The following is a 26,895-nucleotide window of genomic DNA, read 5'->3' on the forward strand; positions in this document are numbered from 1 at the left end:
CCTCCCCGTCCCCGGCCAACAGAGCACGCAACCGACGTCCCTCCCGATGGCGATGGGCGGGCGACCATCGCGGCCGCGAAGCGAGGACGCGTTGCGGTCGAAGAAGGCCGGAGGCGCGACACCATGCGCAGGCGGCGAGTTGACTAGCCGCGGCGCGGCGGAATGTGGCGATCTGGCGGTGGCGTTCGACTCCGGACGCAGGGACATTGATCGTGTCATCGTGTGGTTTCGCCATGGACCGACAGCCATTTCTCCTCTCAGTTTCAGCTCAACTAAACTCAAATGTTTTTAGTTCAGCTGACTCACATTTTTTGAAAAAACTAATTCAGGAGTATACCTAGGGGTGTACATTTATTATCTTTAGGTGCACCATTAGTATAAATATTTTAACTAAAACGAGGTGCATCTAAGGGTCACCTATTTGCACCCTAAGGCCATCTCCAGCAGTGTCCCCCATCCCGCACTTTACCCCAAAATATAGAAGTTTCGGTCCTATTCACCTCTCCAGCGGATCCCCCAACGTCTCCCCCATTCCTACACCTGCCCTCCCTCTCCCCCATTCCTACGGGTGCCCTCCCTCTCCCCCATCCACGGCTGCCCAATCCCGTAGCGACACACGGCAGCAGGCCCCGCTTGCCGTTGGAGCCAGCCGAGGACGAGGACGAGGACGACAACGTGGTACGGCGCGTGGAGGAGCTCGGGGAGGAGGCGGTACACGGCGAAGTCGCCGGATTTGGAGCGAGGTCGGCGAGGACGAGGGGCGCGTCGGGATGGCCGAGGTCGAGCGAGTGCCGGGTCCGGCCGCGGCTGCTGCTGCTGCTCGTCGGAGGAGGAAGAGGACACGGGCCACGGAGCCGCTGCTGCTCGTCGGAGGAGGAAGAGGACGCGGGCCACGGAGCCACGGCTGCTGCTGCTGCTCGTCGTCGGAGGAGGACGGCGCGGACCGGGGAAGAGGACCGGCGCCGCGGAGCTGCTGCTACTACTCGTCGGGGTGGCGGGAGAGCAACGGATGGGGGAGGAATGCGAGCGCCTGCTGGAGACCGTCTAGCGGATGGGGGAGACATGAGGTGGGTCCCATGCCCTTTTCCCTCAAAATGGGCAGCCGGAATGGTAACACTGCTGGAGATGACCTAAGTATACCCAATGATAATGAGATGGTATGACATACTTGATGGCTAATGATCTGATTGAAGTGCGAGTAACTTTGGAGATTCTAATTAGCTGTGGCTTCAGCAGGGTGAGAAATAAAAATAAGGATTAGAGGGGTGGACAAAAGACTAGTGTGCGAGAATACGGTACACCTTACAACAATAAATCTGATAATAGTATGATTCATACTTTGTCCAAAATCCTTACAACATAATTAGTCCTACATGTCTTACCCTCAATTATACTAACATTGCAACATAGTATGGTACACCTTACAACATATTTAGTCCTGCATGTCTCACTCTCAATTTGTACTAAAATCCTTGGTTCTATGCATACTAAATATTTTAAAATTTAGGTGGGATTAGCACTGGATATTGTGATTTCATCCTTTTATCTGTGAGACACTGAAAAAGAATGATCCCAAGGATCGGGAAAGATATTGCCAGTGTTGTAATATGTCGATGGACATTGGTCACATTAAATTTAAAAAAAATGATAGCTTGCTAATTAGGAGAGAAATTTACAGAAATGCTCTCGACACCCCTTACAGTTTTTGGGCCAAGTTGTGCACATAGCCCCTAGGGACTAGAGTGGAAGCAGGGGATGTGCCAATGCCGGACCCTCATTTTCCTTCACAAGTATTACCACCATGATTTCCTTTGCCTTAAGATGGCCACTTTCAGTGTCAATTAGATTAAATCATCAGCTCTCACAAAAGTATTGGTGTGCAATTTTCAAAAGTTCGACTTGATCTTATCAAAACCAATAAGAAATCATGTGGCTCAAGGGAGTGCAAGTATATATCTAGCCTAAAATAACATGACAGCTAACTCAAACACTCGTGCTATGCCACAATCCTAGAGCGCCACCAAACATTGCTAAATAATAAAGTGAACTATATAAAAGGTTGCCCTCAGCTAGATAGAAAGAAAGTGCAGAGACTTCTAATATACCAGTAATAAGGGGCTACTAAATTATTTATCTTGCATTAATCTATTTGAGACCTTTTAAAGTTGTGCAGCTTGTGGGAAGGAGCCACAAAGGGAATAGTATACTTTTAGAGTCCTTTTGGCAGCGCTCAAGTAGTGGCTCCAAAACCGGTTTCAGGAGAAGCTCTACCAAACGTCCAACATCAAAACTGCTCCAATACAAAAGCACATGGAAGCTATTTTTCTCTATCCTCTCACTCCCCTCACAAAATACAAGGAGCCGGTGGAGTGTGGAGCCACAAATTATGGCTCCTCTGGCTCCAGCTCTACGTGCTACAATGCAAGAGCCGGAGCCACGCTAAACAGGTTCCTATACAGTGCACATATATAGTATAAAGTTACTATATTATTATTATTTTTGGAAATACTATTGTTAAAAATTACTACCTCTATTCTTAAATATATAACACCATTAACTTTTTTTTGTTCGTTTCATTTTTTATCTTATCTATAAGTATTTATGCAAATAAATAAATCTACAAGTCAAACCTTTTAGATCTAGTTATACTTATTTTACTTTACTTAAATAATTAAATTAATAAATATTATTAATCAAAATTTGAGATAAAATCTATGATATTATTTTTTGAGAAAAAATCTATGATATTATTTATTTAAGAACAGACTCTATGGACTGACAATTGTTTTTTTTGAGGGAATGGACTGACAATTGTGACAGCACGGACAGCTCTGATCCAAAGAGCCGACCAGAAAGACAAACCGACGTAACCGGCGGAAAAGAAGGAGCAAGCCCAACTCTTTTCTACAGCCCGGCCCAAGAAGCCGTCAGCCCACCAGTGAGCCCATACAAAAGACTTAACGCTGTGATGCCGAATACCACACGGAACAAGAGAGGGAGGAGGGTCAGAGGGAGAGCATCACTTGCAGGGGTCTAGTGTGAAACTGGAAATGGCGGAGGCGACGAGCTTGAGCTCCGGCACGTAGCTCACGCGTTGCTCCTGCCACCGCGCCGCACTCGCCGGCGAATCTCCCGCCGCGCCGCCGCCGCCGCTGGAGACCACCAGCTCTCCCGCGCGGCGGCTCCGCGGCTCCGGCCTTCTCCCCTCCTCTTTCCCGCTAGGGTTTTCTCCGATCCCCAATCACAGTAAGTTGCCGCCGCTTGCCTGGGTTTCCCCCCTCTAGTTGGAGCTCACATGAGATGTAGGTTCGGTCTTCCTGTGCGCGGATTTGGGAATCGTGGTCGCGATCAGTATAGCTCTGTTTCCCAGCTAGGGTTAGTGCTTCTCGTAGTCTAATTTTGGGTGCGAAATATATAGGGAAGGTTTTTGGGGCGATCTAGTTGGTTCACCCAGCTGCTAAGTAGCTTTGAGCGCACCATGTGGCGAATTTGTCTAGTACATCGATGATGAGGGGGTTGTTTGGATCTTGAATTGAAGCAAACAAGATGTAGTTGAGTGGTTTTAAAGACTAACCATCTGCAGCCATGTTTTCTTAAATTAGGATAAAGCTTGGATGCAAAAAATCAGCTCTGAAAACTCAGGAAATAGATTTACATAAATACTACCTATACCTGTCACAAACAGCCAGTTTTATCCAAACAACATTTAAGCTAAATGCTATCCTAACAGAAGCTGATTTCTTTTAATCAGCGAATCGCATGCATCTGATGTTATGGTTTGTGAAGAGGTCCATATTATGCACCATAGACCTGAATTATCAATCCAAACTTTAGCTGCAATATTGCACTGTCTATGCTGTTTTCCCACAAAACCTCCAGCTAAAGTGGAATATGCAAAACCTAGGCCAACATTTTCTAAGTTGTTATTACACTGTCTATTGTATCTGTGCCTCTAAATTGTTATTTGATGCTTGAAGGCTGCCACATTTTTTAGTTTAACATGAACCATGGGCTTCCCTGAATATTCCTTTTTTCTTGAATTTTGAATGACCTCGCTGTGATGACAGGTTAATTCAGAAATGGCGTCATCACAGCATGTTGAGATGGAGGCTGCGAAACTTCTTCATAAACTTATTCAGGAGTCGAAGGATGAGCCTGCTAAACTAGCAACGAAACTTTATGTGGTACGCAGCTCAACCAATAATGCGTAAGGGTATTGAAAGTCTGAAAAACTATGTCGCCTTGCTTCTTACTTTTTGTTTGATGTTCCAGATATGTCAACATATGAAGCTCAGTGGAAAGGAGCAGTCACTACCATATCAAGTCATATCGAGGTGAATGTGTACTTTGGTTCTTCAGTATCTTTTAGAATAGAAATGAGAAAATGACTCAAATCTTGGCTAGAACTCTATAGTATCTTTGTGGGGGGCATTCTCTAAATTGTCTGTGACAAAAACAAAGAAAGGGGGCGGGGGGGGGGGGGGGGGTAGATGCGCCCTTAAAAAGAGAGACAGGAAAAATAAAATAAAAGAACTTAATGGAGGTAACCTTTTATTGTATTTTACTGAAGCAGGTTTCTTTCAGTGCTATAGAGCCAATTTCCCCAGTATTTAGGAGAGGAAAGTTGGAACAAGCAGAGGTCCCTTTGGGCAACACAGGACCCAGTAACACAAAAAATCTGTTTTTTTTAAACACATAGCCAACCTAACCTGAAGGAAAGGGGGGAAAGAAGAAAGGGCTAACAGTGCAAATGAGGCTCATCCTTGTGCGTATCCTGTGTTGAGATGGTGGAGGATTATGGATGTTGTGGAGGTTACTTGGTAGTCACTCGTCCATGTTGTATATTGGAACTATTGTGTTTTGCTTCCTCTTTTGGGGTTAGAAAATTTGATGGTTTGCAGAGGGAGCAATTCATGGAGGCTTTCCTTCTTTTGAGGTTAGAAAATTTGATGACTTGCGGAGTTCCCCTCGCCCCACCCCAACACGCACACACAATGAATATTGACTTACGCACATGCAACAGCTAGGGGGAAAAAATTCAGTGTGCATCTACAAGTATTAATTGTTGTGACCTGTATAGGGAGATTTCATACTTAGTAACACTATCTCGTCGTATAACTCAATTGGCGTCGGAAGATTTTCCACACAGCCGACACCTACGATTAAGCAATCTGTAAGAACAAATAATCCAATTAGTTGCACTTTTTATGAATACTTTAAATAACAAGTGAAATGATGCTGCCTTCTTCAGCAGGTAGAAATTTAACAATGTAGGCTGAAGCTTTCGCCTCTTCCTAATTCAAAATACATCCATACTGTCTGTAATGTCTGCAGGGCTATGGAGACAGTTGTAAACCAACATGGAATTGATATGGATGCATTGCGATCATCGCGAATTCCATTTGCTGGTGGTCCGCAGGCTGGGGATTCTAGTGGTGCCATGCCAAAGGACAAGGAGGTGATAGGTAATCAGTCTCCCATGGTTGGAAGTGATGCATCCCAGAATAGTGGGCAAGCTGGATTATGGCAGTTTCCATCAGGTAAGCAGCTTGAAAAGGAAAATTCTGATAGTTTTGGAGATATGAGTTTAACTTCCTGATGCATCTTTTGTGTTGTCAGTTTCAACAGATATGACAAGGCATGGGGCATCTGTTTCGGCCAGGGTACCCACAGGGCCAAATAGGGGTGATTTTTCGGCAGCTGATATTCATCAAGGCTCTATGTCACAAAAGAGTGGTAGGTCCTCTGGCATTGAAAGCCCTGCAAGTCTGCAGATGGAGGACACCAGATCTATGAATTCACATGATTCTTTGAAATCTGATGAGAAAACAAGTAAGAAAACCTCTTCTAAGAGAAAAAGGATGGATTCAAAAGGAGCTGGAGATCTGCATTCTGAAGACAACTCAAAGTCAGATGCTATCTCCACTGGACAAAATACCAGAAAGGGGAAACAAGTTGGCAAAACTGGTAGACAAGGTCAGCCTTCCATGGGGATGGAGCATGAGCAACCACGTTCACTGCAAGGTGGTACTGCTCAGGTGCCACCGTTACATGGTGGTGCACCTTTTATCAGGGCCCACCAGGAAGGCGCTTTGACTTCTTCTGGGAGGACCATTGACAAGACTAAACCATCAAATCCATTCACAGTGGCTCAAATTCCAAATTTTCCTGAAGGACTGGCTTCTAGTGGTGTCCCTATTGAGTTGCAGAAAAGTATACAGGGTGGAGCAAATTTGTTTAATGCTGGTTTTGGCTGGAACCAAAATCCACAAGTTTCAATTATGAAGAATGCTCAAGGGTCTATTCCCAATTTAATGAGTTCTGGAGTTAATGTCGAAGGTACTTACACTTAACCAAAATATAATGGTCTAATGAGAAATACTGGAGTTCAAATACTTACCTTGTTGATAATGAGCTTGCTTATATTGCAGGGAAAGTTAATGTAGTGGCACAGGGAGCTTTTAACTCTACTTCTGCACCACAAATGGGAATTCCCACCGTTCCTCCTTACAATTCTTCATCCTTTGGAGGTAGCTCACATTTTCTGGACAAAGGCAAGGAATTGGCTTCTGGCAGTACTGGCACTGAACTTCATTCAATAGCTAAAGTTACATCTCTGCCTGGGATTCCTCATGTAAGGCCTTTGCTTTAATACTTTGAGATCCTATGTGCATAGACTTACATAATATTTCGGATATCATGTAATGTACCTTTTAGATAATATGTTGTCCACTGGAAGTAGGGAGGGTTGGATATTCATTCTCGAAAGGTTCAATTGAGCTTGCATGGAACTGTATTTAATGCATGTCTCGATGAATCTCTGAGTCTGAGGACGCCTTAGTTGGTTTCCTACCCGGTTAATCATTTGCCTGGTGCAACCTGCTTTCACCAGCCATCTTGAGGAGTTTTTTTGTTTGCTCATCTTTTCATTAATAGTTGTACCTTAAATAGTTAATGCAATCTTTAAGAGTTCTTATTTGAGACAAATGTAATGCAACTTTCCAGGGAAGTCCCATGCAAGAAAGGCAAGGTATTATCAGAGCACAACAGAGAGCCGAGGCATCTTTGCAAGAAGGCAGACCATCTGCACTTCCGAATAGAAATCCTGGGTCAAGTCCAATGTCTCACACCTCTTCAAACATACCATTCAAAGAACAGCAGCTGAAGCAGCTCAGAGCACAGTGCTTAGTATTTCTTGCATTTAGGTCTGCATTTCTTTTCATGTGTCTTTTTCTTGTAGTTTCCCCGAGTATATCCAGGTTTCAAAGCATGACATCCAAACTTCATTTTGTGGCACTCATGTAGGCTATTTTCTCTTGTAGAAATAATTTGCAGCCCAGGAAGGTGCATCTTGAAATTGCCTTGGGTAGAGGGCCTCCTGCAGAAAGTAAGAACCAAGAAAAAAGCACACTGTATGGTCTATTTGATATTTCTGTTTGGTCATATCGATGATGAGTTTATACTTGAAAATCAGGTGACAGTGCAGGTCAGAGGGGCAGCGAGAGCAGATTGGCTGATGGTTTGGGAAAGGAAAATGGAAGCAGTCGGGAGAACTCTGGTGTTTTTTGTAGGCAAAGTGACATCTCTAGACTTCCATCCACATCTGCAGGAAGTATTGCAGAGGTCGATTCCTTTCTGAAGGACCCAGAAAATGCCACAAAGAAGATCAAGGTAGCTGAACAGAAGTCGTTTATGGAAGTAGAAAATATGCAGCAAGCTTCTGTTATGCAGGGAACTAGTTCTGAAATGCGTTCCCAAGAAATGGCATCTCCCATTTCATCTGGACCACAGCAGTCGTACTTTCAGGGAGATACGAGAAGAATCACTCCTGATATCCAAAGAACTGATGCTGAAAATTTGAACCGGAATTTGAGTTGGGGAGGCCTGGGACCTACTGCTTTGGGTGGTAATAGACAACATCTAAATCAGGAAACTAAAGAATCGCTTGCACCTTCAAAGCCACACCATATGCCTGTTGATGGTTACAACTCCAATATGCCTGGAATAGATCAGATTCCAGAGACAGTCGGAGTTGGTGATGATGTCGAAAATGGTAGCCATGCAGCAGAGATTGTGCCCGAGCAGGCTGCTGATGGAGAAGAGGATCTCTCGGAGCATGATGATTTACCGTCATCTCCTCCAAAGCACACAATGACGGAAAAATGGATCTTGGATTACCAGAAGAGAATGTACAATGAAAAACAAAAAAGGACATTGGAGCTGCATAAATTACATAGCAGAATGTCAGTGTCCTATGAGAAGCTAAAGGTTTACCTTCTCCCTTTGACAGCCTGAAATGAGAAAGACATCTTTTTAGAAATGTTCATATACGTTTATGAATATCTGTTCCATAACCTTGGTCAATCGTTATTTTATCAAATTCAGGATTTGCATTCTAGCAGCTAATTTTTGTTATCATATCTGGTTTAAGTAAGCTATTCTGTGTGTGCGTGTTCTTTTTATTACGCAACTAGATTTCATCTTGTCCTCTGTTGGCTGGCTGTAAACCTTGGTTAAATTTAAATTTCCTACGTCTTCAGGAAAGCGTTAATTCATCTGAAGATTTCTCCGCAAAGACAAAGAGTGTCATTGAAGTGAAAAAACTTCAACTTCTGCCACTTCAGCGTCGTGTACGCAGGTTTGTTGTCGTTGGAGACCCCAATCAATCTTATTCTTTTCTTTATATGTCTATATGTTTGTTTAACTATGCGATTCCTGTTTTGTTTTCTTGATTATATCATGCAGTGAATTTTTGTTAGACTTTTTCAAGCCCAATACAGCTGACTTGGAGCGCATAAAAGCAGTGAAGAAACATAGGCATGGAAGGCGTGTGAAACAGCTTGAAAAAATTGAACAGAAAATGAAGGAAGAAAGGCAAAAGAGAATCCGTGAGAGACAGAAGGAGTTCTTTGCTGATATAGAGGCTCATAGGTTGGATACCAATCTCTATTGCATTCGTCATTCTATTGTATCATTTGAAGTCATCTGTACCTAATTCCTTTTGCAGAGAGAAACTTGAGGACAGCTTCAAGGTTAAGAGAGAACGCCTGAAGGGTTTCAATCGATACATAAAAGAATTTCACAAGAGGAAAGAACGAATTCATCGGGAGAAACTGGATAGGATCCAACGAGAGAAAATCAATCTGCTTAAGAACAATGATGTTGAGGGATATCTTAGGATGGTCCAGGTGAGGCTTGCTTGCTATATTTTGACTTACCTGTATTTTTGAGCTTAGCCCATGATTTCAGTATCTCTTTGTCTGATTTGAGTTGCTTTGATAAATATTGCCACATTGTAGGATGCAAAATCTGACCGAGTTAAGCAACTATTGCGAGAGACTGAGAAATATCTACAGAAACTTGGGGCCAAATTGCAGAATGCAAAGTCCACAGATGGACGTGCATCTTATGTTTCTGATAAGAGTGACCCTGCAAACGACATCGAAGATGAGAGCTACCAGCCACAGGTTATTTACTTTTCTGTTATTCAGATTTCAGTCTCGTTCATGTTTGAGATTTACTTAACTGTGATGTCCTCTTTGCAGCATTATCTGGAAAGTAACGAAAAGTACTATCAACTGGCCCACAGGTAATTTTGAATTGGATAAATTATATCTTCCCTTTTCAGTGGGAATAAAAGCATGTTCTTGATTTTAGATCCTCAATCCTTTCTAATTCTGACATGTTTGCCTACGTTTTTCTAGTGTTAAGGAGACTGTGAATGATCAGCCATCTTATCTTCAGGGTGGAAAATTGCGAGAGTAAGCTGAGTTATTCATTCTGCTGTTCAAATTCCCTTATACTTTCGCGTGTGATAAGATCATTATTTTTTAAAAAAATTTCTGCTTCCTTTTCGATCATTTATATCTGTTTGTTGGTTTCCTACCTATTCTACAGGTATCAGATGAACGGTTTGCGTTGGCTGGTTTCATTGTACAATAACAATTTGAATGGAATATTAGCAGATGAGATGGGTCTTGGTAAAACAGTACAAGTAAGGCACAGTGCAGTGTGTTCAGCACGTCCATATTTGCATTGCTGCTATATAGTTGTTTAAAACAGTTACCTGAATCCTTATTTGCATTGCTGCTTTGTCAGGTAATCTCCCTGTTATGCTACCTTATGGAAACAAAAAACGACCGAGGACCTTTTCTTGTGGTTGTACCATCATCTGTTCTTCCTGGATGGGAATCTGAGCTCAACTTCTGGGCACCTAGTATAAATAAAATTGCTTATGCTGGTCCTCCGGAAGAAAGGCGCAGAATGTTCAAGTAAATGTTAATTTTTTTTCCAATTCATCTTGCACTAGCCCACACGGAGATTTTATTCACTTCGCTTATTTTCTTTCAGAGAGATGATTGTTCATCAAAAGTTCAATGTTCTATTGACAACATACGAGTACTTGATGAACAAGCATGATAGGCCGAAACTAAGCAAAATACAGTGGCATTATATAATAATTGATGAAGGACATCGTATAAAGAACGCTTCTTGTAAGCTCAATGCTGATTTGAAGCTTTATCGGAGCTCTCATCGGCTATTGCTGACAGGAACTCCTCTGCAGGTTCTGAAGTTTGCATTTGTACTGTTATATGTTAGTTCAGTCTGTAGCTTTTCTAGTAATGTCTGCGCCAACTGTTGGCTGCCTAAAATGCCTCTACCCTCTATATTAGTTATATATTACTCTACCATAAATTCTCTCTCTGTCTCTCTTTCTGTGCTAATTTGATGTGCTTTTTCTGTGAAGAATAATCTCGAGGAGCTGTGGGCACTTTTAAATTTCCTTTTGCCCAATATATTTAATTCATCAGAGGATTTTTCTCAGTGGTTTAACAAACCATTTGAAAGTAATGGTGATAATTCACCTGATGAGGTATGATTCAGTTTTATTTTATTTCCTAAATAGTGGACTGGTTCTGTTATATGGAATGATGTTTCACAACATTATCTTTTCTGCTTGAAGGCCTTACTTTCAGAGGAGGAAAACTTGCTGATCATAAATCGTCTTCACCAGGTTCTTCGGCCCTTTGTACTCCGAAGACTTAAGCATAAGGTCTTTGATTTCACAATCTTAATGCCTGTTTTGGAGAATAATCGAATAGTTACATATTTACATTCTAGCAATCCACTCTGCATTCTCCATTGGCTTGGCTGCTCTACTCTCCATGATTGGTAGTAAAGCTGTCTCTTTCCAGAGCTTACATTTGCAAACAATTGGAGCGCGTGATATGTGTTGGCTCGAGCATAGTCCTCGTCTTACAATTTAATTCAAGCCAACCAAAATGTCTTCTATTTCCTTTCAGTTGTTTTTGAAATTTGACATTGGTGCTGATCTATATTCAACAAAATGAAAAGAAGTACTCCCTCTTTTTTTGTTAGGGTTAGAGCGTAGTGGAGTTTGAAGAGTCAAACTTTATAATTTTGGCTAACAACTAATCAAATTATATGCATACTTAGTGTATGAAAGTTATATCAATAAATTTATATTTCACAAATCGTATATATTAGTTGTGAAATATAAATTTATTGATATACTTTCATACACATAATCATACGACATTGATTTTGTGGCAAATGATGATACACTGTGAAATAGATTAATGGTCAAATTAACACTTCTAAAGACTTCTAGAAATCCTAATATGCCGTATAAAAAATTTTAAGGGAGTAATGCATTGTCGCAGATCTCCTAGTTACCACCTAGCAATTTGCTCATTAGCTTGGGGATTCTTATCATCTTCCTTTCTCATCTTTGTCCATATCCAGATAATTTGTGCAATATTTAAGTTTTGTTTTACTACCTACAGGTTGAAAATGAGCTGCCAGAAAAGATTGAAAGGCTTGTAAGATGTGAGGCATCTGCTTATCAGAAACTCCTTATGACAAGGGTGGAAGAAAATCTTGGTGGAATTGGAGCCGTTAAGGTACATAGCATCTGACTGTTCTGAGTTGATTCTTATGTTAATTCTTATTTTCGTTTCCTAAGTATTTCAAGGACCCCGTCTCTAAGATGCTAGTTTATTATCTTTAGGTTCGCTCTGTGCACAATTCTGTCATGGAACTGAGAAACATATGCAACCATCCTTACCTGAGCCAGCTTCATGTTGAAGAGGTAAATGCAAATCTTCCATTCTGCCTCACTATTGTTATTTTTGAATCCTTATCTGCGTCCCATCAACCGTTTGGGTTCTCTTTGTAGATTGAGGGCTATCTACCTAAACATTACCTGCCATCTATTGTGAGGCTCTGTGGAAAACTTGAGATGTTGGACAGACTGCTACCGAAACTCAAAGCAACTGACCATAGGGTGAGTGAATACTAGCTGGATTTAGTTTGACTTCTACACATTATAATTTGATTGTTCCTTTTTCCCCTCTAGTTTCAAGTTGAGCTTGAACGCTCTTTTTTCTTGGTTCTTGGTTCCTTTTCTGGTGATTAGTTCTGGTTCACTGACGGCAACTACAATCCTATAGGTTCTTCTTTTTTCTACAATGACAAGATTGCTTGATGTAATGGAGGATTACCTTGTTTGGAAGAAGTATAAGTACCTTCGGTTGGATGGGCACACTTCTGGCCATGAAAGAGGAGCTCTTATTGATAAATTTAATGATCCTAATTCTCAAGCATTCATTTTTCTTCTTAGGTATGTTACAATTGTATCACTAGTTCTTATAAAGAAAGGGAGCTTAGCGAACTCATGAGTCACAGAGCATGCTTGGGCTACTGATTTGATTAATGTTTGAAGTTATTTACCTATTTGACTGACAAATACTTAGCTCTATGGTTCACTACCCCTTTTTGATAGTATACGAGCTGGAGGTGTTGGTGTCAATCTCCAAGCAGCTGATACTGTTATCATATTTGATACCGATTGGAATCCTCAGGTACCTAAATATCTAGCTATAATGTTATGGGAATATATATATAAACACTACATAAACTCATTCCTTTTGATATAATCCAGGTTGACCTGCAAGCACAGGCTAGGGCCCACAGGATTGGTCAGAAGAAGGAGGTTCTTGTTTTACGTTTAGAAACGGTAGTGATTTCTTTTGATGCTATGTTGAAAGTTCATTTACCGAGTTAATAAATTGAAAGGGCATACCCATTGATGATAGCTCGCACACTGAGGGTTGGAGGAAGGGGATTTCTAGGCAGCCTTTCCCTTGGTTTATTTTGCAAGGAGGCTGATTTGAACCCAGGACCTCCAGGAAACAAGTAGATAGAGGATACCTCTGTGCCATGCCTGCCCTTCTTAGTGAGTCGAAATTGAAGAGGGTAAATAATATCTGTTTGGTGTGAAGGCGGAAAGTATAGCTCAGAAAGAAAATGAATGATGTCACAAGTTGAGTTCTTTGTGGTTAGACTGGACTACTTTGACACTCTAGAGAACTAGTAAGTTTTTGGCTGTGTCCAACACTTCTAGTTTGAACTGGTGTAGAGTCCATTATAGTGTCCTGACAGCATACTATTTTGGCTTATCTGAGAGAACCTTGCCATTATCTAATATAAATGAATTAACAAAAAAAAGTTTATGAGGCCATGTACAATGCAAGGTGCTTAGGCACGAGTGCTTAAAGAAAGAATGTTGCCTCATCATCAAGCACATGTATAAAAGTTAATCTCTCCAATGCAAGCAGGTGCTTAAATACGCTCAACCACCATGTTAGCACACCTTAAGCAATTGCAAACTTAAGCATCTTGTCCGCCTTATGGACACCTGGTGCATATGGTGGCAAAGAAAACAATTTTCCGCACCATGTGTAAGCACCTCCATTGTAAATCCCTGAGAATGTCTACTGCAGATGTACTTGATGTATAACATCCCCATGGTTAGTGCATGCACGATACAACCTTGTTAGTATCTGATAAATGAATTGGCAAAAAAAAGTTTATGAGAGTATTTAGTGCACAGGTACTCGTTATATTACTTCCTAGTGGGTAGATAAATGCATGCTGCTTTTGGGGGGACCCCATGCTTTCTTTCTTTTTCCTGTTCTCAATCTCATTTCTTGAGTATACAGTATCCCTGTGTTTCCCTTGTGTGAACTCACCTTAGCATTGACAAAATTTTAATGCATGTACTGGAGGGTTGCACTAAGGTTTCAAATCAGGTTAAGAAGAAGATTAAACTCGAATTTTAAGTGTCAATCTTATAACTTTGAAATTCTTATTAAAACTTATTAAATATGTCATTCAACAAAGATGATATCAAGATTCTTATTAATTACCAGCGAAATTTCAAGTCCAAATTCATCTATGATATCAAGAATCAAAAAACATGTGTGCTACAGTTAGCACATGATTGAACAATGCTGGAACGAATTGAATGTTTGTCTATTTTGTTTATGGACATCTAGGATGAATTTAAACTTAAACTATTGCATGTCCACTTAATTTTATATGGATCACATGCATGGTGTTTCAACAATTTTTTTGAAACATTGTGACATGTTCGCGTCCCTAGTGGGGGGTGTAGGAGCCCTTGGATATGAAATCCACACTCACCTAAGAATCCACAGAAAACAAAAATAAATGTATTTAACTTATGGAAGAGCAGAAAACCATGATTGTTAATGATTTTCTTAGTAGAACTGATTGTTTCTGCTGCTGTTTAGAAGGCACAACACAGTTTGATGTTTTCAATCCAAATGAAGAAAACCTTTTAATTTGTAGGTAATGCAAATAAATATAGTTGCTCCTTTGATACTGACTATGTACAAACCTTCTTGAGGAGTTTTTTCTTTATTATGTACTACCTCTGCCCTTAAATATATGTGTTTAGGACAAGCTGATCAGTTAAAAATGAACTAATTTGCTTGTCCTAAACGTCATATTTAAGAAAGGAGGGATATTTGTTTGCGCCTTGGCTGATCCCCTACATGATTTTTTGATGACCTAAATATCTTAAGGAGTACTTCTTGGTATCTTAAGGGGTAACTCTTGGTTTAACCAAAATTGATACCTTCTTCTAGTTGAGCTGAAAATTTTCAACATTGCAATTTGTTTTGACTTTTAATCTATTTTGCTGAATATAAGGTCCGGACTGTTGAAGAGCAAGTCAGGGCTTCAGCAGAACACAAATTAGGTGTTGCTAATCAAAGTATAACTGCTGGTTTCTTTGACAATAACACAAGGTAAATTCTTCTGTTGGCTCAAATAATTTAGCACCCCACTGACTGGCCCCTTCCCCTCCCTCTCTAATTCATACTGTGGGGTGTTATTGTAGTGCTGAAGATCGAAGGGAGTATCTTGAATCACTACTACGTGAGTGTAAGAAGGAAGAAGCAGCTCCAGTGTTAGACGATGATGCTCTGAATGATATTCTTGCTCGAAGGTAAGATCTGCTTTGATGTGAGACTATGAATGTTATGTTTGTATTAACATAACATTGCGCTTCACTTTTCTTACTGCAGTGAAGCTGAGATTGATGTATTTGAATCTATTGACAAGCAAAGGAGAGAAGAAGAAATGGTATGCTGGATTTATACAAGTTTCTTGCAGCTAAAGCTTTTACATATCTGCCTTCTTGTAATTTCTGTTGCATCCTTGCAGGCTGCTTGGCAAAAGGTGGTTCAGGATGGTTCTACTAGTGGGCTAGACCCTGAAGTATTGCCTTCTCGTCTTGTAACTGATGATGATCTCAAGCCCTTCTGCCATGCTATGAAGCTTTACGAGCCATCAAATGTGAAAAGTGTAAAGGTGAATGTGAGGAAGAAGGGTGAACTTGGAGGCCTTGATACACAGCATTATGGAAGGGGTAAACGAGCTCGTGAGGTCAGTTGCACATTTTCTTCAATTGTATCTCTCACTTGTGGTCTGATAAATTTTATTTACTAATTCATGGATACACTTATAGGTTCGCTCTTATGAGGACCAATGGACCGAAGAAGAATTTGAAAAACTTTGTCAAGCTGATTCTCCCGAATCACCCCAACCTGGTGGTATGTCGAAGGATTTAGATATTCCTAAAGGCATTAAGCCTGAAATTCTTGCGGACAGTTCAAAAGAACCAGAGCAAATGAGGAAAGAGGAATCCCCAACTGTTGGGGACTCCCCACCAGCGAAACGGCGGAGAGGTAGACCTAAAAGGTCGGATATTTTCTTGTCTCCTACAGCTCCAACTGATGCTGTCAAACATGAGACTGGAACCACACAGGATGGTAGTTCTGCTACACCAGCAAGTACCATCCATTCTGATGCACCAGCTACTCCGATCCATTCTGCTGCTTCAGATGTTAACGTACATTCTATTTCAGCAGCTGATGTTAACAAACCAGAGTTTGGTACTGAGACTAAATCTTCCGGATCTGTCACTGTTCTGGAAGGACCTGTAGAAAAGGAAATTGGTTTACCATTACAGAGTGTTCATGATGTAGCAGGTCCTCCAGCACCTCATCAACCAGCTAGAGGCAGGAAAGTCCAAGCAGGAGAAACACCTCGCAGACGAGGCCGAAAACCAAAATCTCTAACATCATCTGGTGTAGATGATGTTAGCCTTAACCCAACTGTTTCAGCTGGTAGCGGAGTAGCAGACACTAGTTGTGTTTCTTCATATACTCAAGTCAATACTCCCCCATCACAAGGGAGTGCTGTGGCAGTGGCAGGAGTCCAGAGGGATTTGGTCGCAGTTAAACTGGATACAACGTTACCAGATAGCGGTAAGCATATTTCTCCTGTTCACGAAGGAGATAAAGGTGCGACCATTTCAACACCTGTGGCAAAAGATATATGTGCTGGAACTGTGACATCAGACAATACTATTACACTGGCACCAAATACTCATAATGAAAATGTTGGATTGCTTCAAGTGGCACCTGCACCTACTATGCCTGTGGTTTCAGAAGGATTGGTGGAAATATCACATGTTGTGGTGGCGGATAAGCCTGTTGAGAAGCAATCTGCTTCACATCGCCGCAGAAAGAAAACATCTGGTACTGAGGATTCTGGGGTCAGCACTAGACAAAGATCAGCTATGAAGAAATCGTATTACACTGTTAATATTGATGAAGTTGGTTCTGGTATGACCCAAAGTGAGAAATCGGGAATAATGAAGGAAAGAGATGGCAGTTCACTTCAAAATACTTCTAATGATGTACCAAATATTAACTTACCATTGCATGAGAAGTCTGGGTATGATTCTCAGCCAAGCACACCTGTAGCTGTCCCAATCAATGAAGCTACACTACCTAGTGGTTTTAATGATACCCATGCTACTCATTCTGAAATTACACTTGCCACATCTGCCAATCCTCCTTTCGTTGATAAACCGGTTGATTTGCACCTTGATGCACCTGTTCCTGTTGATTCCCAAAATCAAGGACAACTCAAGATAGGGGAGGATAATGTGGCCATGTGCTCTGAAGCCCCTGCTAGTAAGGATGCCACTTTGGTACCTTCTGAGGTTGACAGTGCTCCTCCAAATAAAGCACCAGGCAGGAGGAGAAAAGGGTCGGCTCGGGAACCACGGAGCAGAAGTAATTCTGCAACAGCTACAAGTGAACGACGCGCCCGACTTACTGGATTGAAGCAGGCGGAGGACATAAAAAAGTTAGAGATATCAGCGAGGCCCACCACAACAGTTGAGCAACTGGGAGCTGACTCTTTAAGAGCTGAGGTTACCACCGCTTCTGTTTGTGAAACAGAGAAGAATCCTGGGAGTCATGTGTCTTCTGACATTTCAATTCTGGTGGGGAGTCATGTGTCAGGCGCATTAGTTACTGAAGAGGCAACTGCCACGATGATGACGCAAACTCCTGCAGTGGCTAAATCAGAAGAAAGAAAACTTCCAGATGATTTACAAGGTATCATTTATTACTCCCAGACTGCAGTTCTGGTTCCAGATGAGAAGTGTAGCACGTTCTATGCTTTTACTTCTGTTCCAGTAGTAACAGTGCCTGACATTACCTGTGTATGTCTTCATGTTTCCTTTTTCCTAGGTTCTGATTTTGATAGTTCAGTACCACAAACCAAGCTGGTTTCAGCTGTGGAACCAGCACCTTCAAATGATGAACACATGCAAGGTACTCCTTCCCACACACATGTCATACACCAGCAGTTCCTGGTCCAGATGAGGAAAACAGTATTTTATTTGCTGCAATTCTTACTGGTAAAATAGTAATAATGGCTTATATTTCTTATGCGTTGCTGGTTTTGTTTTCAGGTACAGAAGTTAATAGTTCAGAACAGACAAAAGTGGTTTCAGCTGCTGAATCAGCACCTGATGAACATGTGCAAGGTACTTTTTATACACATTCACCCACTCGTGTGCCACAGTTTTGGGCCCAGATGAGAAAAGTAGAACACTATTTGCTGTTATTTTTCAACGTTATTAGTACCAGTTTCCGACACTATGCATAGGTTTAAACTTCCTTTTTTTCAGGTATAGAGGTTGATAGCTCAGAACAACCAACAAAGACAGTCGCAGTTGCAGAATCAGCACCTTCAAATAATGAAGAACACGCAGCGCATGGGGTGCATCTTAAGACTGCTGATGTTAATATGCTTACCTGTAGTGCAGCAACAGACATATTGCAGGATAAACTTGATAGCAGTGCTGCTTGCCACTCAGATGCACCGTGTACAGATGAAATTGCTAGGCAGTCTGATGCATCACTACTAGATGTCAAAGCTCCTCATGATTCCTCAGCTAAATACACTCCTGGCTCCACCAAAGATGATGATTATGTCTTGCACAGTGAAGGCACTGATGTTGATGTCACTGTTTCTAAGAAAGACGATGTGAAAATTTATGACACACAAGCTGATGATATTTCTAGGGGTTCGCCTGCTACTTCACAAGCAACTCAGTTAGATCAGCCTTCAGATCTAGTTGAGAGTTTGGAGAATAGGAAGGAACAGGTGAAAATGGAAGAAACGTCGGGTAAGAGTTCTGGTGAAGGTCAAACTCATAATCAGGGCAATGAAACTTCTCACGATACAACATTATTAACTAACTCTCCTTCAGAATACTTGAATGAGAGTTGTTCTGCTCAAGTAGATGGTGACACATTTAAAAGTAAAGAAAATATTGTTGAAATTCATGCTGCCATGAATCTTGATGTCCCTGAGGAAGCTCAGGATGCTTCATCCGCACAATCTCAGAAAGAGGCCAGCACGACCGATGGCGATACATTTGAAACTAAAAGAACTCCTGTTGAGACCCACTCTGCCATGAATACTGATGGTCCTGAGGAAGCCCAGGATGCATCGTCTACCCAATCTGATAAAGAGTCCACTGATAAAGAGTCCAGCATGGCAGAAGTTGGTGTCTCTACCTATAGTAGTCCCACAGTTTGCAAAGCACATAATGATCTTGAGGGCCAGGTATCTTGTGAAGAAATCTTGGTTAGGGCTGGTGGTGACAACCAAACCCATAGCAATGCAAATGATGTTTCTAATTATAAAATCGAGGACACCATTGTTAGTCCTGTTGACACCACACGAGAATCGATAGAAGAAAGCGCCATTAATGTTTCAGAAGATTCTGATATGAATAAGCAAAGCTGCACCTTGCATGATCCCCCTGCAAGTACACTGGCGACAGTATATGAGTCTAAGAAAGTTATTGGTGATGCTGAAATTGTTTGTGCTGGCAGGTTAGAATCTTCTGGTACTGAGACTGAAACAGTGGGTATCCATGAGATTTCTCTTGCTGATCTTGAGAGAACAAAAAAAACAGGGGATTTGGTTGAAAAAACTGGCAGTCCGTTGTGTGGTGATGTTCTTGGTACATCACGTTCCATGATAGGTGTTGTGTGTGAAAAGGCACCTACTGAAGATCTTACTGCAGGCAGCCATTCAGAAGCACATAGTTCACTTGTTGCTCTAGAACCAGCTCAAGAAACTACTGTTGCAAATACAGTAGTATTTATGGATGCCTGCAACACAGAACCTGATGGTGATTCTACTATCGCTGAAGGAGCAAAACATACTGTAGAAATGGTTCATTCTGCGGAAGAGCAATCTGCTGCATCTGAACATGCTGAGACACAGGAACAGCCAACTGTGATTTGTGGTCCAACGCTAAATGAATCTCAGACTGCAGGGTTGGAAGATGACTGCTCATTACTAGAGCATGGTGGTCCTATTGCCTCAACTGAGCTTCTTGTTGTAGCATCCAATCCAATCAGTGAAACTTCTGATATTCAAGTGGAATCTGAGGCAACAAAATCAGATGGGTACTGCACAGCAGAGAACGGCATTGCTACATCTGAAACTATCATGGAATTGGAGCCAAATAAAGAAACTGCTGTTCCTATGCAAGAGGATGTTACAGTAGCTAATGATACTATTGCTACATATAAGGCATGCGATGATTCTGAGAATCGTGCATTTGGTGAAGCGTCAATGGAAATGCAACCAGAGATCAAGGCAGCATCTTCTATTCAGTCTGGTGCAGAAAATGTAATCACACAGGCTCCTTCGCTGTCTGATGGAACGGAACAAACCAATATGGCTTCAGCTTCAGAACTAGCACCTGAAAATGATAAAGAACATATGCAAGGTACTTTTATCACGTGCACGAGCCCACACATGCACGCGCCATCGTTCTTGGTTAGAAAAGTAGTATGCCCTGTGCTGTTATTTTCAGTGGTAATTGTAACAATTGCTGATACTTATTTCTTTTCTCCTTTTTTTTCAGGCACTGAAGTTAATAGTTCAGACCAACAACCAAAGATGGTCTCACCTGCTAGTGATGAACACGTGCAAGGTACTCATTCTGACCCACTTGTGCCCACACACACGTGTGCCATAATTCATGCCTCTGATGAGAATAGTACATCCTTTGCTGCTGTTATTTTTCAATGGTTGATTGTACTCCTCAGCACAATGCACGTATTTTTCGTCATGCATGTATGGGCCTAGTCACTCATGTGCATCTGCATTTTTCAGCTGTGGAGGCACATAGTTCAGAACAAAAAACAGTATCTTCACCAGGTGTGCACAGTGTTTAAAACTCTGAAGTAGTTAATGTTCACATAAATATTTATGCATGCCTTTGCTGTTTCCTTTTTTCCCAGGCGACGAGATTAATAGTTCAGAACTACAAACAAAAGTTGATTCAATTGCAGAGATTGAATCAGCGGACGTCAAGGAGACTGCCATTGCTGATCATGAGGAAACAGGCGATCAGAGTGGCATAAGTACACATGCTCCTCTATTAACTGAATCTGGAGAAAAAGGATCACCTGGAACTGATTTGCGTGGTGAGCACTAATATATCTAGCTCTGCATTTTTATCTTAGACTTTTGCAGTATTTAAATTTGTGAACAACTTACTAGTCAATTAGAATTTTATCTAATCTCTGTACTGATGATCTAGGATGCAACATGCATGAATTGCATCAGACAACTGGTGATGGTGCTATATTATCATCTGGTGGAGAACAGGACCCGTTGCGAGATAACATGGGTAGTGGCGGTGGTGTGGAGCTACCAGCTTGTCAAAGAAAAACAGATTTTGAGGGTGACAAGGATCATTCTACTGGGGTTAACGTAGAGGGCATCCAAGGACCTTATGATGCCTCAGACAAGGATCATTCTACTGATCCTCCTGCAACTACCCTGGTGATGTCTGAATCCTGTAAAGATACCTGTGATGCAGAAATTGTTTGTGCTGGCAAGATAGAATCTTCTGGTAGCGGTGATATTGGGACAGTCGGTGTCCAGGAGGCTGCTGATTTTGCTGATCAAGGTGAGAATGGCATTCCTTTTGCATCGTTTAATGTTGATATTGCATATCTTGGCTCAGTACTCACTTGCGTATGGCTTTTCAGGTATTGAGGCTCATAGTTCAGAACAAATGAAGAAGGTTTCAGTTGCACAAGCGGCATCTACTATGGCTTTAGTAGGATATTCTTCTTCGGAAGACTCAATGTTGGATGATTCTACCCGAGCAGCTGATGGTGGCGATTCTTTGGATAGTAAAGGAGCTGGTGTTGATGGCCAAGAAACTACATCAACTCAAATCACCCCTACTCTTCCAGAGAATACTGACATGGATTGGCAAAGCTGCCCCTTGCAATCTGGGAATGATTCTCCTGCAACTACTGCAGCGACGGTTGAATCCGATAAAGATACCGGCGATGCTGGAGCTGCTTGCGTTGTCAAGACAGAATCTTCTACTGGAATAGGGATTGAAATGATGGGTATCCAGGAAATTTCCATTTCTGGTCAGCAAGGAGCCGTAGGAACAGGTGATCTGAACAAGGAAAATGGCAGTTTGCAACGTGGTGATGGCTGTGGTACATCATGTTCCACATTAGTTGGCCATTCAGAAGTGCCCACTTCAGTTGAACTTGTTGCTGCACAATCAACTCAAGAAGCTACCATTTCAGACCGAGAGGAAACTGTTGTCTATGAAAAAGCAACTAGTGGAGAAGAGCTTACTGTAGGTAGCTGTTCAGGTGTGCCCACATCAGTGGTATTTGTTGGTAGTGAATCAACTCAAGAAACTATGTCGAACCAAGAACAAATTATAGATGCTGTGGGTTCTAAGCATGAAAGCAAGACTGAAGATGTTAAAGCTTCTGAAGAGCAACCAATTCTATTTGAACTTGTTGATTCACATGCAAAGCCAATTGATATCTGTGGTCATATGCAGGAGGAATCCATAGAAAACTTGAAAAATGATGGCTCAGAACCTAAAGATGGTAGCCCTACTGCCTCGTCTGAGCGTGTTGCAGAACCCGAGCCAATTGATGAAACTTCTGTTATGCAAGTGGAACTGACAACGAGTACAGGGGATGAATGCGCAGCAGAGGATCACAATGTTGTTTCATCTGAAACTGTTATGGAATCGGTGCCCGTTCAAGAAATTGTTGTTCCTATGCAAGATGGTAAAGAAGCTAATGATGCTGATAGTGCTTGCAAAGAATGCAAAGATCTTGAGGGTCATGCATCTGGTGATGTGTCAATGCCAGTAGAATCAGAAATTGTTGCTACACAAGGGCATGGCACAGAAGCTTATGATACTACTATCATCAGTGAAGTATGCAAAGGTACCAAGTCTCATGTATCTGGTGAAGTACAAATTCCATTGGAGTCATTGTCACTCAAGGTGGAGCTGCGGAACGAAACAGATGACTTTCAAGGTAATGATCTTCCCACTATAGTGGGAGCCGAGGTATTAAACACCGAGTCCACACCTGGGGCAGCAATTGCAAATTCTGGTGGTGCTGACACTGAACAGAAGTTGCCACCTTCATCTGGTGAGGCCATGTTAGACACATCTAGTGAGCCACCCAACGAAGAAGCTCAGGAGGCTTCAAGCTCTGACCCTTCAGGAAATGATGAAATTGCAAAGAAGGAAGATGAGGCTGCTGCTGCTGCTCAGGGAATGCTAAACAGCGAAACTGCTCAAGGTGGTGAAAATATAAAACTTGGTGAAGCAGACACTGAAGTGCAATTGCCACCTTCATCTGTTGAGGAGGCCATGGTTGACATATGTAGCGAGCCACCCAGCCATGAGGTGAAGGAGGCTCCAACCAGTGATCCATCAGGGAGTAGTGAAAATGTCGAGATGGAAAATGCTGCTGCTGCTGCTGCTCAGGGACTGCTGAACACTGAACCTGCTCCTGGTGGTGAAAATGCAAAGCTTGGTGATGCTGACACTGAAGTGCAATTGCCACCTTCATCTGTTGAGGAGGCCATGGTAGACATATGTAGAGAGCCACCCAGCCATGTGGTGAAGGAGGCTCCAAGCAGTGATCCATCAGGGAGTAATGAAAATGTCGAGACAGAGAAAGCTGCTGCTGCTGCTGCTGCTGCTGCTGCTCAGGTACAGCTAAACACCAAACCTGCTCCTGGTGGTGAAAATGCGAAGCATGGTGAAGCTGACACTGAAGTGCAATTGCCACCTTCATCTGTTGAGGAGACCATGGTAGACATATGTAGTGAGCCACCCAGCCATGAGGCGAAGGAGGCTCCAAGCAGTGATCCATCAGGGAGTAACGAAAATGTCGAGACGGAAAATGCTGCTGCTGCTGCACAGGTACTGCTAAACCTCGAACCTGCTCCTGGTGGTGAAAATGCAAAGCATGGTGAAGCTGACACTGAACAGCAATTGCCGCCTTCCTCTGGTGAGCCGATGGTAGATGTATCTCATGAGTTACCAAGCCAAGAGGTAAAGGAGGCTCCAAGCATCAGCCCTTTAGGAAATGATGAAGATGCGAAGATGAAAGAGGCCCCTGCTGCTCAGGGACCACTAAACATGGAAACTGCTCGTGGTGGTGAAAATGCAAAACTCGGTGAAGCTGGCATGGAGCTGCAATTGCCACCTTCATCTGGTGAGGCAATGGTAGAGATATCTAGTGAGCCACTCAGCCATGATGCCGGCTGTGAATCTTCAAAACTTGCTGGAGCTGATACGGAACTGCAATTGCCACCATCTGGTGAGGCTGTGGTAGATACATCTAGTGAGCCGCCCAGCTCCCAAGAGGTAAATGAGGCTCCAAGCAGTGATGCTTTGGGAAATGATGAAAATTCAAAGATGGAAAAGACCGACGCTGCTGTGCAGGGACTGCTAAACACCGAACCTGCTCTTGGTGGCGAAAATACAGAACTCTGTGAAGCTGACACTGAAAAGCAAGCGATACCAGTATCTGCAGAGGTTATGGTAGAATCATCTAGTGAGCTTCCCAGCCAAGAGGGAAGGGAAGCTCTGACCACTGACCTGTCGGGGGATGATGAAAAAGCTAAGTCGGCAAGGGCTGCAGTTGTTGCGGAACTTTTTGGAGATGCAACAGAAGGCGGTTCAGATCAGCCATTACTGTCTCCTAGAGGTCAAGGCGAGGATGCAGATGCTGATGGAGGTGTATAGTAAAATATGCAAATATTGTACTAAGAACTACTAGAATCCGTGTAAGTAAGAACTGCCATTAGAGCTTTAGTTGTGAGTTGTAACCCGTTGAAGCTTTTACTGAAATTAATGCTAGTTTACGTGGTGCTGAGATTACAGCAGCAGTGGCGCACGACAGTTCATTGTTTTCAAACGTGTGAATGTTCCCTGAACTGATGTGTGTCGCTTGATCCACCTTACATCGCATTGTGGTGTTAAGACACGGTTCATTTTGTGTCCTATTGTTGAAGTCAGGTATGCCTCATTTCATAGGGAAGCCCAAAGTGGCTCTAATGCCAGATTATGTGTGATCGTTGAACTTGAACTAGCCAAAAGCCTAAGTACTTTCTATGAAGATCCTTTTACTATTCCGGCTGTTGTCATCTGTCAGAGGGGTATCCTGGTGAGTAAATAACTGCTGCGTTCCAGGCAGCAATCTGCATCGCAGAACCCTCTAGTTCGACTGCATGATGAGGCAACAGGACGGAGCAATGTGCAGGAGTTGCATCGGTGAATCCCTAGGTCATGCTTCATCTGCGCGCAGCTCTATTTTTCAACCTGAAGAGGTAGGTTTCAAGCTGGACTGATCAAAGGTGCACGGCAGCAATCAAACAAGTTAAACTAGTACTGTAAGTTTGCTAGTCCAACGCACTGTGGACCTTTTTCAGTCTAGCTCGTTTCTTCGTTCGAATTGTCTACGTCGGCGTGCCTTGTGTCGCCTAGAATCTTGAAATAGCTCTCCGCGTCGCAGGGCGTGCTCCACTATCTGCATTCAGTTGCAGATAGGGCGTCCAACATGCATGTAAATCGTGTCGCGTATGTACAGCGGAATAAGCTTGCCGGTACCGCAGTTCATTTTTCTTTTCTGACCGGCCGTGGGAAAAGACTAGTAGTTCTCAAGTTGTAACTTCTAGTAGAACTGATGAACGACGATCTCCATCACCATCAGTGGTCGGTTTGCATGGGTCTGGTTCGAGACTTCAGGGGAAAAATGGAAGCGTGGGGCAGGCACTCTGACCAGTAGCAGTAGAAAAATAACCGCTCGTCCGACTAGCCCAACGCGAATGCTCGATCGATCCTGCACGTGCTGTATATATTGAACACGTGTGAACAACCTGCACGACTGTAGCCGCTGCGGGCCTCCGGCGTGAGGCACCAACGCACCGCACAACCCGGAGACCGACGCCGGCGCACCGCCAGGAAACCAGCGGCGCCGCCGGCGCGGCGGCGACGGTTCCGGTCCACCAAGGCCGGCCGCCGTGGGCTCGCGGCGCGCCATAGATAAAAGTCAGAACAATTCGATAGGCTTGTTGGTTCTTGGTCCGGAGATATCAGATGGCCCATGCAGATCCACATCATCAATTGCATGGGGAATGCGGGGGGCGGGCGCAGCCGGTATAGGGGTTGTCAGTCCAAGAAGATAGCATCATCCTGACACTCTGTTTCCTTCTGCTTCTGCCCATGGCACCATGAATTCCTGACTGAAGATAATAAAAGGGGAAAAAAAAAACTCCCAGCGCAGCCGTAGCAGGCACCAGACAGCGCCACCACCACCGTCCACCAGCAGAAGAGGCTCGTCCCCACCCTGGGCCTCGGTTGCGTTGGCGTTCCCGGAGACGGATCCGTGGTCGGCGCCTCGCAAGTCAGAACTACTAGACGATGATTGGCGACCGCCCCACGCGCCCCAACCGTGATCCCGTCCAACATGTCCACTGTCCTTGTCCAGCTCGTGCCGCCGCTGCCGCAGGCACCGCGCCAGGCGGCGACTATTCTTCACCCAGCTGAGCTGCGGGAGCCAGCCGAGCATCTCCCGATCTCGATCAGAGGAGGATCTCGTGTGGCGTCCGGCGCGCGCGTGCAAGCGACGGCACGGCGTGACGGCGGGGCCGGTGGTGAAAGTCAGCGACTGCCAATCAATCATAACGTCGAGTGGTTTTTGTCAGTCAGGGAGCGAGGGAACTATAAGTTCATTTGATTCGTTCAAAGTCCGGGAAATTTTTTTTGGCTATCAATATCCAAAAGTTCATATAGATTGACAACGCGGCGCTACCAAC

The 26,895-nt window shown here is 43.1% G+C and overlaps 1 protein-coding gene across 1 annotated transcript; it reads left to right on the forward strand.

The window, feature by feature from the left end:
* The first annotated feature begins 3,004 nt into the window (after window positions 1-3,004).
* LOC112889892 (chromatin structure-remodeling complex protein SYD-like) lies at window positions 3,005-25,074 on the forward strand. The gene is given in 40 exon segments (XM_025956681.1): window positions 3,005-3,246; window positions 4,068-4,184; window positions 4,273-4,334; window positions 5,335-5,564; window positions 5,567-5,602; window positions 5,605-6,339; window positions 6,432-6,634; window positions 7,006-7,205; window positions 7,323-7,387; window positions 7,475-8,268; window positions 8,541-8,638; window positions 8,746-8,931; window positions 9,008-9,188; window positions 9,300-9,467; window positions 9,546-9,589; window positions 9,705-9,761; window positions 9,898-9,994; window positions 10,099-10,271; window positions 10,351-10,564; window positions 10,748-10,873; window positions 10,964-11,053; window positions 11,808-11,924; window positions 12,032-12,112; window positions 12,200-12,307; window positions 12,474-12,643; window positions 12,806-12,884; window positions 12,965-13,039; window positions 15,040-15,137; window positions 15,230-15,337; window positions 15,417-15,474; window positions 15,556-15,777; window positions 15,860-17,804; window positions 17,940-18,023; window positions 18,164-18,238; window positions 18,383-20,506; window positions 20,645-20,713; window positions 20,896-20,940; window positions 21,024-21,209; window positions 21,326-21,697; window positions 21,780-25,074. Coding segments are annotated over 39 exon segments (12,924 nt in total). The 5' UTR covers window positions 3,005-3,246; window positions 4,068-4,079; the 3' UTR covers window positions 24,824-25,074.
* The last annotated feature ends 1,821 nt before the right edge of the window (window positions 25,075-26,895 follow it).

The sequence above is a fragment of the Panicum hallii genome, chromosome 4 (genome assembly GCF_002211085.1).
Source record: "Panicum hallii strain FIL2 chromosome 4, PHallii_v3.1, whole genome shotgun sequence".
In the NCBI taxonomy this organism is placed as follows: Eukaryota; Viridiplantae; Streptophyta; class Magnoliopsida; order Poales; family Poaceae; genus Panicum; species Panicum hallii.